The sequence below is a fragment of the Crinia signifera genome, chromosome 19, assembly GCF_055691185.1.
Source record: "Crinia signifera chromosome 19, ASM5569118v1, whole genome shotgun sequence".
In the NCBI taxonomy this organism is placed as follows: Eukaryota; Metazoa; Chordata; class Amphibia; order Anura; family Myobatrachidae; genus Crinia; species Crinia signifera.
In genome coordinates, this window is record NC_139226.1 from 7063035 (window position 1) to 7076626 (window position 13592).

The 13592-nt window shown below is 48.1% G+C and overlaps 1 protein-coding gene across 1 annotated transcript in view; it reads right to left on the reverse strand.

Annotated features, from left to right (window-relative positions):
* Positions 1-945: 945 nt before the first annotated feature.
* The window catches only part of MICOS10 (mitochondrial contact site and cristae organizing system subunit 10), a 40589-nt gene continuing 27942 nt past the window's right edge, over positions 946-13592 (reverse strand). Inside the window, exons 2-4 of the mRNA XM_083161930.1 lie at positions 4838-4885; positions 3925-4034; positions 946-1109 (exon numbers count right to left, since the gene is read on the reverse strand). Of these exons, the coding sequence (XP_083018056.1) occupies positions 1101-1109; positions 3925-4034; positions 4838-4885 (167 nt within the window). The 3' untranslated portion in view covers positions 946-1100. The remainder of the gene's footprint in view (positions 1110-3924; positions 4035-4837; positions 4886-13592) is intronic.

The following is a 13592-nucleotide window of genomic DNA, read 5'->3' on the forward strand; positions in this document are numbered from 1 at the left end:
AAATATTTTATTAAACTGGTTTCTTCTTTCTTCACCCAGGGAAGCTCAGCCCCCCCCCAGGGCTTCTGCGGTGCCTTCTCCCTAAGCTCTTTTGCATTGGCCGCGCCGCCCAGGGCTTCAGCTTCTTCATCTGTGTTTGTCACCTGGGGGCGTCAGCCTTTTAAGCTCTTTTTCATTGGCCGCGCCTCCCAGGACTTCAGGAGCTCTTCTCCTCTGCCGTCGGACTGACTGCCCCTACCCTGTCTCGAGCTGGCTAATATAGCAAGCTCTATGGGGCGGGGCAATGGCGGCTATATACACACAGCGATTTACATGCGTTTTTAGGCATTCTCTGAGTGATTTGTTCAGATTCGCTCAGAAAATGCCTGAATATCGCCCATTACATCATATAATCACTCTCTGACCCTTCTAATAATATCACCCTCCTCCTGCGTCTCCCACCCCATGCCAAGGGGCGTGGGTTGTTAGGTCTACAACAACTAGGTCCACAAGCATTGCGTCGACACTACTAGGTTGACCTGGGTCAAGGTCAACACAAGCATTAGGTCGACATGGGGTTTTTCACTGTCTTTTGACCTGAATGTTAACAGTCGACATAGCTGCGGTCGGCACACTATTTTATTCTCCCACCACACCCTAGTGGATGGTAGGGCATGAAATACCGCCTGTCGGCACATGTCGGCTCAAAAAAAAATGTTTACATTTTGACTGTCTACCTTGACCATGTCGACCAAATGCTTGTGTCGACCTACACCCATGCTGACCTTGACCCATGGCGACGAAATGCTTGTGTCGACCTAGACCCATTTGGACCTTGTTGCCTGTCGTCCTAGTTGCTGTAGACCTAATGCCCGTATCCCGTGCCAAGAAATCTGCTCCCCGGCTTCTCCCAATTCCCAGTCATGGAGTAATAAGTATAAAGGACTCCGACCCGGCTGCCAGACATATTCTCTGCTTGTTTCCTTTATTATCCTAATTGTTGTGACAAACAGTATAAAAGAAAGAAGTTGTCAGGACCGGACGAGGGGTCCGCGGGTATCGGTCACGGCTGTGGATGGTAAGTACTGCGCCAGTTCTCCTGGATCCAGGATCACACAGACTCATTGTTCCTGCAACAAGACCACAACAAAGTAATCACGTCACATGTAATCATGGCACAACAAAGTAATCACGTCACATGTAATCATGGCACAACAAAGTAATCACGTCACATGTACATGTAATCACGTCACATGTAATCACACCACAACAAAGTAATCACGTCACATGTCATCATGGCACAACAAAGTAATCACGTCACATGTCATCATGGCACAACAAAGTAATCACGTCACATGTACATGTAATCACGTCACATGTAATCACACCACAACAAAGTAATCACGTCACATGTCATCATGGCACAACAAAGTAATCACGTCACATGTACATGTAATCACGTCACATGTAATCACACCACAACAAAGTAATCACGTCACATGTAATCATGGCACAACAAAGTAATCACGTCACATGTAATCATGGCACAACAAAGTAATCACGTCACATGTAATCATGGCACAACAAAGTAATCACGTCACATGTAATCATGGCACAACAAAGTAATCACGTCACATGTACATGTAATCACGTCACATGTAATCATGGCACAACAAAGTAATCACGTCACATGTACATGTAATCACGTCACATGTAATCATGGCACAACAAAGTAATCACGTCACATGTAATCACACCACAACAAAGTAATCACGTCACATGTCATCATGGCACAACAAAGTAATCACGTCACATGTAATCACGTCACATGTAATCATGGCACAACAAAGTAATCACGTCACATGTAATCATGGCACAACAAAGTAATCACGTCACATGTAATCATGGCACAACAAAGTAATCACGTCACATGTCATCATGGCACAACAAAGTAATCACGTCACATGTAAATCACGGCACAACAAAGTAATCACGTCACATGTCATCATGGCACAACAAAGTAATCACGTCACATGTACATGTAATCACGTCACATGTAATCATGGCACAACAAAGTAATCACGTCACATGTACATGTAATCACGTCACATGTAATCATGGCACAACAAAGTAATCACGTCACATGTAATCACACCACAACAAAGTAATCACGTCACATGTCATCATGGCACAACAAAGTAATCACGTCACATGTAATCACGTCACATGTAATCATGGCACAACAAAGTAATCACGTCACATGTAATCATGGCACAACAAAGTAATCACGTCACATGTAATCATGGCACAACAAAGTAATCACGTCACATGTAATCATGGCACAACAAAGTAATCACGTCACATGTAATCATGGCACAACAAAGTAATCACGTCACATGTAATCATGGCACAACAAAGTAATCACGTCACATGTAAATCACGGCACAACAAAGTAATCACGTCACATGTCATCATGGCACAACAAAGTAATCACGTCACATGTAATCATGGCACAACAAAGTAATCACGTCACATGTAATCATGGCACAACAAAGTAATCACGTCACATGTAAATCACGGCACAACAAAGTAATCACGTCACATGTCATCATGGCACAACAAAGTAATCACGTCACATGTAATCATGGCACAACAAAGTAATCACGTCACATGTAATCATGGCACAACAAAGTAATCACGTCACATGTAATCACGGCACAACAAAGTAATCACGTCACATGTCATCATGGCACAACAAAGTAATCACGTCACATGTAAATCACGGCACAACAAAGTAATCACGTCACATGTCATCATGGCACAACAAAGTAATCACGTCACATGTACATGTAATCACGTCACATGTAATCACATCACAACAAAGTCATCACGTCACATGTACATGTAATCACGTCACACACGCAGCGCAAACACCGGAGGATAACGTGACACAAAATGTCATTGGCTGTAGAAGCCCAGTGGTTGCAGAGCGGAGAACGTTGCCTATAGCAACCAGTAATGCTCACTCCTGCAGGGTTATGGTATTAAGCAGGGATGGGGGAACCTGTGGCCCTGCAGCTGTTGTTGGACTACACATCCCAGCATGCCCTGCAACAGTTTTAACATGGCCAAAAAGCAAAACTGTAGCAGGGCATTCTGGGACATCAAGTTCAACAACAACAACAACTGGAGGGCCAAAGCTTCCCTATCCCTGGTATTGGTCATGTGTTGACCATATGGTGCCGACCTATTGACCCACACTGTCATTGGCTAGCTGTAGACAGGCTCGGAGTACATTACTGTCAGTGGCAGAAGCCGGTTTGCAGTAAATGTTCTGGTGTATTTCCAGGAGGAACGCTTGGTTCCCCTTTAAGCATCTGCCTAGAGAACACAGCCCGGGACATGACGCTTAGTGTGGGGAAGGCACCTTTAAGCAGCCGGGAGGCCCCGCCCAGTTTCCCAGGCTCCCCTGCTCTGAATAACCGCTCCAATAGCTCTCTAATAGTTTCCACACTGTTCCCCAGCAGCCATTAAATAATTAGGTAGTTAGCAGTCGTTGAGCGATTAACCGCCACAACACATTTGGAGGCAATTAGGGATTTAACTGTTCCAGGGCCCTGTGCGTTCTGATGTAGGTCCTGCTTATTATTGCTGCAATGTGCAGATAGAAATGCAGAAGACATCAGTCCCCGGCCCACGTAGGGTATATTTAGCAGCAATGGGGGGGTGGACGGGAAACCGACAGTCTTTGGTGTTTTAGTGACTGCGATCGGAGGCTTGTACAAATACTGTGTTCTGTCCCACGCACACACCAAGTGTATAAAGGAGGTTCTGTTAGTGCCGGGGGGGGAACCAAGTCATCTGCCCTTATCACACCGTTCCTGGGCTGCCCGTATATTACCCAGCCGGCGATAACCATGCCACCACACGACGGCCCGCACTTACTTTGACGAACTTGCCGTGGAGAAGGTACGGAGACTGGAAGTCCTTCTGGCAGTTTGAATAGGCCATTCCTAAGCCAATCCCGGAGGAGAAGGCGATGGGCCACGTCTTTCCTGTGCGAGAGAGGTTTATAGGTTACGTCGGTCACATGTGGGCAATTAACCCTCTCCGGGAACACAAATCTCTTTGTCTTTAGTTTAATGAGAATTTTAATGGAAACTTATATCACTGAAAACACAGGACTATAAAGCACATTCCCATCGCCAACGTTTATTCCATTTTAATATATCCCTGAATTAGTATTTAGGGAGCAGACAATTTACACACGGGCGTAGCCTATTTACTGTACCCCCAAAATGTAATATACCCAACGCTTGGGCTCATATGGCTGGGGTCTGGCAGGGGGGGACTGGCATAATGTGGGCTCAGGTTTGATGGTCAGTCCCCTTCAGGGTACACGTCAGAAGCCAGTAATAAGCAGGAAAGCAGTTCCTGTATGACATTATTTGCAGTTGTCAGAGGCCGTTCTGGGGTACGGATCCCCCCTGGCAGGAGTACTATGAGTGCCCCATCATACAGCCTTCACAAAACTCCAATTGTTTAATGCGCCCTCCTGCATCTTTTACTTTTTTGTTTTATTTTCTCCTGCTCTTCAGGTGTGTGTGTCTGTGTGTGTGTGTCTGTGTGTGTGTGTCTGTGTGTGTTTATTTCTGTTGCCCTTAGAGACAGCGTAACCTAGCTCTGCTTCTCGCATTGCATTTAGCGGTGTCCAGACACAAAAATCATCATATCAATGGGGATGTAAACCGGAAACACACAGCCATCTGATCCTATATATACATGGCTGAGGGACACGCTGAAAACAAGCTGCATTATCAGTAGTTATGGAGAAGTCTGACGAAATGGTAATACTTACTTTTAAAGAAGACAACTGAAAATATAATCCCCAAACCAAGGCCGGCACCTGTGGAACGAAAAACAGAAACTATTACAGTGACAGCCGACACGCAGTTATATACAGGAACAATTCATTCCATACGGTCATATACGTATATCAGTGTTCGCTGAGGAGGCCTATTACCACAGTAGGAATATAACTACATAGTACTCATTTATAATTGCGAGCTCTGATGTCATCACTGCTGTATAGTGATGTCATCCGATTATTCTGATATCACTTCCAGGCCTTTATCTATGTCATTAGAGTATTATTATGGGAGACGATGTCCCATATTTGCATTGCTGAGGTTTTTAACCAATTATTGGCTTTCAATGATTTAATTTAACGTTACACGATCATAGGGTTCCCGTTCCGGCAGCCGCTGTCCATTTGTAAAGACGGGCATTACACAGTAGATGCAGCGGTTGTGGGGGCACTCTGTATACCGCCTAATTCGTCCGGTGCCTCGCTGAGGCATGAGCCACACATTAGTGACTAGATAACGGAGGCACGGGCAGGATAACTCAGTGAGGAGAGATACTCGGGTTCTCTCACCAAAGGCTGCAGGCTGTTCGGGGAAACAGCATTAGTCACGCGGACAGAAATAGCCTCACAATATAATGGGTTACATAATGTGCCGGGATCTGGAGTCGCCGGAGAGGAACATCTTCTTCCCATTAACGCAGCATAACGGACACTAATACACCCCCCTTCACCCATCCATGTGCACCAATTCTGTGTGTAGCCCCTAACAGCCAGATAAACATCAGCGAGGACACGTCTACAGCACGGATAGGATAAGTTACCAGCGGAAACGCGCAGTGCGAGAATTGCGCCGCTGCATGTCATCTATGAGACCGCAGCGCTTCACCCGCTCATGTATGTTCCTGTTTATTTTTTTAAGGATAGTCAGAGAGACCTCCTTCGCCTGCCAGATGGAGACACATCAGAGTTCTGGAACCAAATTAAAATAATAATAAAACTTTCCCAAAGTCTCATCCTCCAAAACCGGTTGGATCAAGCGAAATAATGAAAAACAAAAAAAACCCGATGGAAATAGCTAATAATTCCTGTACAGGCATCGCCGCTGCCCCCCCCCCCCCTCCCACTCCCCACGTACAAGCCTCTCGTATCCGCTGCCAAGTGCGGCTTTAATCCGTCCTCGTCTCTCTGGTGCCATTACAATAGCACAGCTGGCTGCGGCCTTGCCGAGCGTTTATGCCATTAGCGATAATTACTATCTGAGAGAATTCATGGAGTGGACAAATTGCCTGACCTGTGCCCTCCCCTAATCCTGAGATCCCAGTACGCAGCTGATCCAACGCTGCTGAACAGGACGGGGATACGGGCATGCTGCCCCCATATGCTGGGGGTCACTGGCACCCCCCTCCCTCCCCTCCATGCCCAAGCAACTACAGTGTGTACACCCAAGGGTTGTCTGAGAACGTGCCCACCAGTACCTCAATGGGCATAAACCAGTGCTATACCTGCTGCAGGGTGAATGTCTTATGCCACAGATCACCCGTCATGCCAGGAACTACATGCCAAGTGGGTAGAATCTCTCGCACAGAGTCCCTGTACTTACATAAATTACACGGAGGAGCCCAGATCCGGTGGAATGGTCAACAGATCACTATTTGTCGACACAGGAAAAGGTTGACGTGGGTTTTTCCTGTTTATTCGTTTAAGCCAAATTGTTCTTACTCCACAAACCAAGTGGGCATAGCATTATATTATAATAGTATGCCCGTAGCGGGGTACACTTATACGGTGGTCATGTTGGCAGATTTGCACAGACCCAAATAATGTAAAAATTAATGGCGACCCATTCCTGTGTCGACATTTTGTCACAGTCAATCTAAACCACATGTCTTCAACCTGTGGCCCTCCAGATGTTGTAGAACTACATGTCCCAGCATGCCCTGACAATTTTGGCATGCTCTCATAGGAAAAAATGTGGCAATGCATGTTGGAACATGTAGTTTCACAACATCTGGAGGGCCACAGGTTGAAGACCCATGATCTAAACCATGTCGACCTCTTTCATGCGGCTGATTATTACGGGAACCAGCCGCGGGAGCCCGTTTTACTGCGAGATTCCGCAGGGTTAATGCGGTGTAAGCGGAAACCCATGTCGCTCATAGATGTTACATCAGCTGCCTGTGGTGTCGCGCTCTGCTGTGGTGCCTCCAGCACACTCTGGTCTGTATCCCAGTGCGGAGATACAGACTAGAGTGTGCTAAAGCACCAGAGCAAAGAGCGACACCACAGGCAGGAAAGAGGAAGTGCATGGGATGCGACAGGCGCAGGTGCTACAATGAACATTACAGAAGGTTAGTGGTGTCCCAGGTTCAATATATGACCAACTCAGAATCAATGTAGGAGTCACAGACTTCTTCCAAAACATATCACACCACTCACGCACCAACGCGTTTCGCCCAACGCCCCTTATAGCTTACAGGCAGGAAGTGCACAGTAATAAAACAATACTTGGACCCTCATCTTAGACCTTTAGTGTCCATGAAATGCATAGGGATACACATGCGATATCTAATGTACAACATTGCTAACAAAGCAACTTTTACCTGGTGCGTAGTGAAGGCAGGGGGCGGAAGTACCAACATTAGGAAAAGTGTTAATTCCGCATGCAGGGAACACAGAAAAGACCTTAATAACGTAGAGGCGGCTTGTGGGCGACCTCACTGTGGTTAGTGGACCATAAAGAGGCCACGTCATTAAGCACGAGTGGTTTAGCCAGAACAAGGGGCGCCTACGGCGGCCAAGGGGTTAAACAGCAGCCGAAACCTGGTGCCTGCTGGCACCTGATCCCGCCGCAGATGTTTCCACTAAGCAGCGGCACCTCCAGGACAGCCTTAAACTCATAACAATAAAACATGAAAGGCTTATCTTCTAATAAAAAGGAACAGAGAGGCCTAACAGGAGAGAGCAGAGCCGCGGGGAGCAGGGGAGAGGGGCATTTACACCTTCTCTGTGACCGCTTCAAACGCGCAATAGGAAAAACAGCCCAGAGCTGGCTCATTTACTGCTCAGCATTAACCAGCCACATGCCAACCCCCCCAGATAACGGCGCGATGGGATGGGGGTGGAATTACACCTTGGCCGATGGAACGCGCGGTGAGGAAAGAGCAGGCCTCCTCATTTCCAGATCTTAACGTCTAACCCTTGCCACGAGTGTTACACCACATCAATCCACTCATCCATCAATCTCTCTCATCAGTACATATCCGGCCCCCAGCGGCGAGTGCTCTGCGGCTTCCTCCACCGCGCGCTCAGCAGATGGAGCGCAACAGTCCCAAATGTGTACAAAGTGGCCTGAAACACTAAACACGGACTTTAGATAAGACTGAAATCATGGGGGAAGAATTTGTCCACGCTCATTGAACTTCCTGTTCGTAGGAACAATTATTTTTTTATAATAGGTTTTAACTGTAGGAGGAGAAATATTTTGTTTGGTATCTGAAGTAAATGGTATCCGGGAGGCTCACAGACAACGTCTAGTTACTACTGTAGGTCACATTAGAGATGGCCCCATGCAACCCACAGGGCCCGATACACGAGACAGGCCGCTGCCAGATGAAGACTGCTTCCACCGGGTACATACCAGACGTTCTGGGTATATTCTTTAGCTATACAACTGTATTGAGGAGCAGTTATATGGTACCCAAGCCATTCAGCTAACATTGAGGGGGCTACTGCGGTGTACAGTGATGTGCGCGGCCAACCACCATGAGGAACCGAGCTGGAGGCAATGTCGGTGGTCACGTGACTTGGGGAGACTTTGCTGCTGCTCATGTGCACGGTGTGGGCAGAGCTGCAGTACCGACTGATCAGCGGGGACTCAGAATAAGGCCATCCAATGCAGGGTGCGCAGTCCGCTGTGGCGTCGGTCGTGCCCACTGGGAGAACTTTCCAGGCATGAAGGGTAAACAATTTCTGAGGGAACCGTGTGGGAAGGGGGCAGTTCCAAAATACACACTGAGGGCCACATGTATCAAGCTTCAGTAGTGATAAAGTGGAGAGTGATAGCCAGCCAGTCAGCCCCTAACTGTCATGTTACAGATTATGGGGCAGATGTATGGAGCCTGGAGAAGAGATAAAGTGGAGATAAAGTTAAAGGAGAAAGCACCAATCAGCTCCCAACTGCCATTTTCAAACAGTTCATCTCCTTCCACTTGATCTCTTTTTCCAGGCTTAGTACATCTGCTCCATGTGTGAAACATGAGTTCTGAGCGGATTGGCTGGGTGTTTACCACTCTCCACTTTATCACTTTCTGAAGCTTGATACATCGGGCCAGCGGTCGTCCTGTAACTGCTGTGGAACTGCAACTCCCAGCATGTGAGGTGCAGAGAACGTCAGAGCATTACAGGGAAGGGCGGCTGTGGACGGCTCTCAGGGGCCCTGCTCTGTACAGTGTGTTACTCGGCTTCCTCCCGCAGTTCAGTGTGACCCTTTAACCTGTGACACATGGAAGAATCCTGGCCGGTGACCAGGTGCAGCTGTGGTCAGATCCCCCCTGACCACGGACGTGAGATCTGCGAGGAGTGCTGCTCCTTATGGTCCTCCAGGCGTTCCCGTGCTATCCGCCCGTGCTGTCATGTGCAACTTGACACAAGCTCCAGGAATATCAGGGCCTGGTTCTAGCAGTGAGCCCCCTCCGCACACTCAGCCCCCGGGGCAGCATCCAGGCGTGTAGCACATTCCACGTTTGGGAGTGACTGCAGGCGGCCGTGGACCCTCAAATCTCAGCAGGCCATGCTAGGATCGGCAATGCCAGGCATGCTGGAATTTGTAGTCCCCCCCAACAGACGGATAGAAAGAGGGGTTTTAGCTCTGTTCTAAGCATTATGTCAGGGCCTGTACCTATACCAGCACTGGGATCAGGAGCTTCATTTACAGCCACAGCTCTGTGTGGAGTCTGTATGTTTTCAAATATCTAAGAATATACTAGGAAAACCCGCCCAGTTCCTCTTCTTGCCTGGGTTGTCGCTGCCTGCTGTGGTACTTCTAGCACAGTATGGTCTGTATCGCTGAACAGAGATACAGACCACACTGTGCTAGAAGCACTACCGCAGACAGCGACACCCCAGGCAAGAAGAGGAACAGGGTGGGTTTTGAAAGATGCAGCGTGCTAGAATGATCACTATTATACATTGAGGAGTCCACGTGTACCACGCGCTCACACCGGGGGGGAGGGGGGGAGTTAGGACCTGCATGCTGCAGCCAGGTAGAATGACACTATACTTTTTGCCAGAGGATCTGGTGTGTGGTTACCTGGCACCGCCAGTCTGGACGTTCCGCGTGGCTGAGCGTGCCAGTATTACTAGGGATTGTTTATTTGACTTTGCAGCGTACACTTCAGAAACCCTGGCACCTCCGAGCACCAGATAATCTGCCAGCTTCCAAATACATGACGGCTTCAGCAGAGGAAGGAAAACAGAGGAACGCTCTGCAGCTGGGTAAACGTCAGGCCACACAGCGAGAGAGAGAGAGCGGCTGCAGGGAACGATTTAACTATTGCACCTCCTTCACAGACCCCAGAGACTATGACAGACACCCCTGGGTCCAGTGATCACTGCAGGTCTATTGTTATAGTATTCCCGGCCACAGCACTACTGCAGCGCTGCAGGGTGGCCATTCTGCCAATAGAGGGAGCCATTCTAATCCCCATCTGACCGCAGCAAGGATCTCACAGACCCCAGAGACCATGACAGACACCCCTGGGTCCAGTGATCACTGTAGGTCTATTGTTATAGTATTCCCGGCCACAGCACTACTGCAGCGCTGCAGGGTGCTGCCAATAGAGGGAGCCATTCTAATCCCCATCTGACCGCAGCAAGGATCTCACAGACCCCAGAGACCATGACAGACACCCCTGGGTCCAGTGATCACTGTAGGTCTATTGTTATAGTATTCCCGGCCACAGCACTACTGCAGCGCTGCAGGGTGGCCATTCTGCCAATAGAGGGAGCCATTCTAATCCCCATCTGACCGCAGCAAGGATCTCACAGACCCCAGAGACCATGACAGACACCCCTGGGTCCAGTGATCACTGTAGGTCTATTGTTATAGTATTCCCGACCACAGCACTACTGCAGCGCTGCAGGGTGGCCATTCTGCCAATAGAGGGAGCCATTCTAATCCCCATCTGACCGCAGCAAGGATCTCACAGACCCCAGAGACCATGACAGACACCCCTGGGTCCAGTGATCACTGTAGGTCTATTGTTATAGTATTCCCGGCCACAGCACTACTGCAGCGCTGCAGGGTGGCCATTCTGCCAATAGAGGGAGCCATTATAATCCCCATCTGACCGCAGCAAGGATCTCACAGACCCCAGAGACCATGACAGACACCCCTGGGTCCAGTGATCACTGTAGGTCTATTGTTATAGTATTCCCGGCCACAGCACTACTGTAGCGCTGCAGGGTGGCCATTCTGCCAATAGAGGGAGCCATTCTAATCCCCATCTGACCGCAGCAAGGATCTCACAGACCCCAGAGACCATGACAGACACCCCTGGGTCCAGTGATCACTGTAGGTCTATTGTTATAGTATTCCCGGCCACAGCACTACTGCAGCGCTGCAGGGTGGCCATTCTGCCAATAGAGGGAGCCATTATAATCCCCATCTGACCGCAGCAAGGATCTCACAGACCCCAGAGACCATGACAGACACCCCTGGGTCCAGTGATCACTGTAGGTCTATTGTTATAGTATTCCCGGCCACAGCACTACTGTAGCGCTGCAGGGTGGCCATTCTGCCAATAGAGGGAGCCATTCTAATCCCCATCTGACCGCAGCAAGGATCTCACGGACTGTGTGGTATAAAGGGTGACTGTCAATAGGTCGACAAAGGCAAAATTGTTGACGTATGAATTTTTGGGGGCGTTTTTTATGCCAATTTATACATATCACCACGTGGACCCCAAATTAGTGTCCGCTTGCCGCCGAACACTGTGCAATCCAGACTAACGTTCTATTCAATTTTCACTATCAAGTCCAAATCGATAACCAGAATAGCACCGTGTCCACCGCTTTAGATTGTAAGCTCTTTTGTACAGAACCAATTTAACTTTTATTTCATATCACGGCATGTAATGGGTTAGTATTGTGCTTTATAAATGGATAATACATCAACTTCTAATTCATATAAAGTGTCACCTACAGTTATTATTATTAGTTACTAACTTTAGATTTGTGTAAGATCTTTGAACGGGATCCCCCTTATGGAGGGGGATCCATAACCTGACCAGTATTATTCCTCCAATCGGATCATGTCCATCCATTGTAAACACCCCCCTATCATGGAATTCGGACCATACGATCTCAAGAAGTCTTAAGGCCCATACACACTAGAAGATTATCTTTCCAATCAGGCTGGTTGGAATGAAAATCTGGACATTTTGGGGAGCAAATGACAATTGACCATTAGCTCCTAAACATAGAAAACAGACACAAATTGGTCCTACAGACAAATTGGCCAATTTAAGGCCCATACACTCTAGAACAGCGGTTCTCAAACTGTGGGTCCTGACCCCCAAGTGGGTCCCGACCTTCTCAGTATGGGGTTGCAACTATTCAAAAATCTGTTGAATTGTTTATGTTAGACTCTTCCCATCATGTTGTGCCTCCACGATGCTGCCATGCAGGTGCTCTCTGATGACTACACATGTTATGTGATCTTCTGCAGTAACTTTCTGGGGTCCCGTAATTATTTTTATTGTCTGATGGGGTCACAGAGCAAAATAGTTTGAGGACCCCTGCTCTAGAATACATGAAAGATATTGGTGAACAATTTCCTTTGAGCTGATCATGGGGGGGGGGGGGGAGGCAGCTAGCTCAATACTACTGCCCAGAAAATGGACAAAGGCCAGATGCATAGGGCACATAAACCACTACGGCAGCAGCAGAACCACAACTCCCAGCATGACTTGCCAACCTAGGCTTTATCCACTCCTGCCATTGGTTTTGCAACATCACAAATACTTACGGACATTTGTAATACCATAAACCAGGGGTGGCCAAACCCGTCCTCGAGATCTACCAATGGTCCACGTTTTCCAGGTTACCTAGCTGCTGCACAGCTGTAGTCATTACTAACTGTCGCATTCCCCAGATCACCTAGCTGGTGCACAGCTGTAGTCATTACTAACTGTCACATTCCCCAGATCACCTAGCTGCTGCACAGCTGTAGTCATTACTAACTGTCACATTCCCCAGATCACCTAGCTGCTGCACAGCTGTAGTCATTACTAACTGTCACATGACCCAGATCACGTAGCTGCTGCACAACTGTAATCATTACTAACTGTCACATGACCCAGATCACGTAGCTGCTGCACAGCTGTAGTCATTACTAACTGTCACATTCCCCAGATCACCTAGCTGCTGCACAGCTGTAGTCATTACTAACTGTCACATTTCCCAGATCACCTAGCTGCTGCACAGCTGTAGTCATTACTAACTGTCACATTTCCCAGATCACCTAGCTGCTGCACAGCTGTAGTCATTACTAACTGTCACATGACCCAGATCACCTAGCTGCTGCACAGCTGTAGTCATTACTAACTGTCACATGACCCAGATCACGTAGCTGCTGCACAGCTGTAGTCATTACTAACTGTCGCATTCCCTAGATCACCTATCTGCTGCACAGCTGTAGTCATTACTAACTGTGACATTCCTCAGATCACCTAGCTGCTGCACAGCT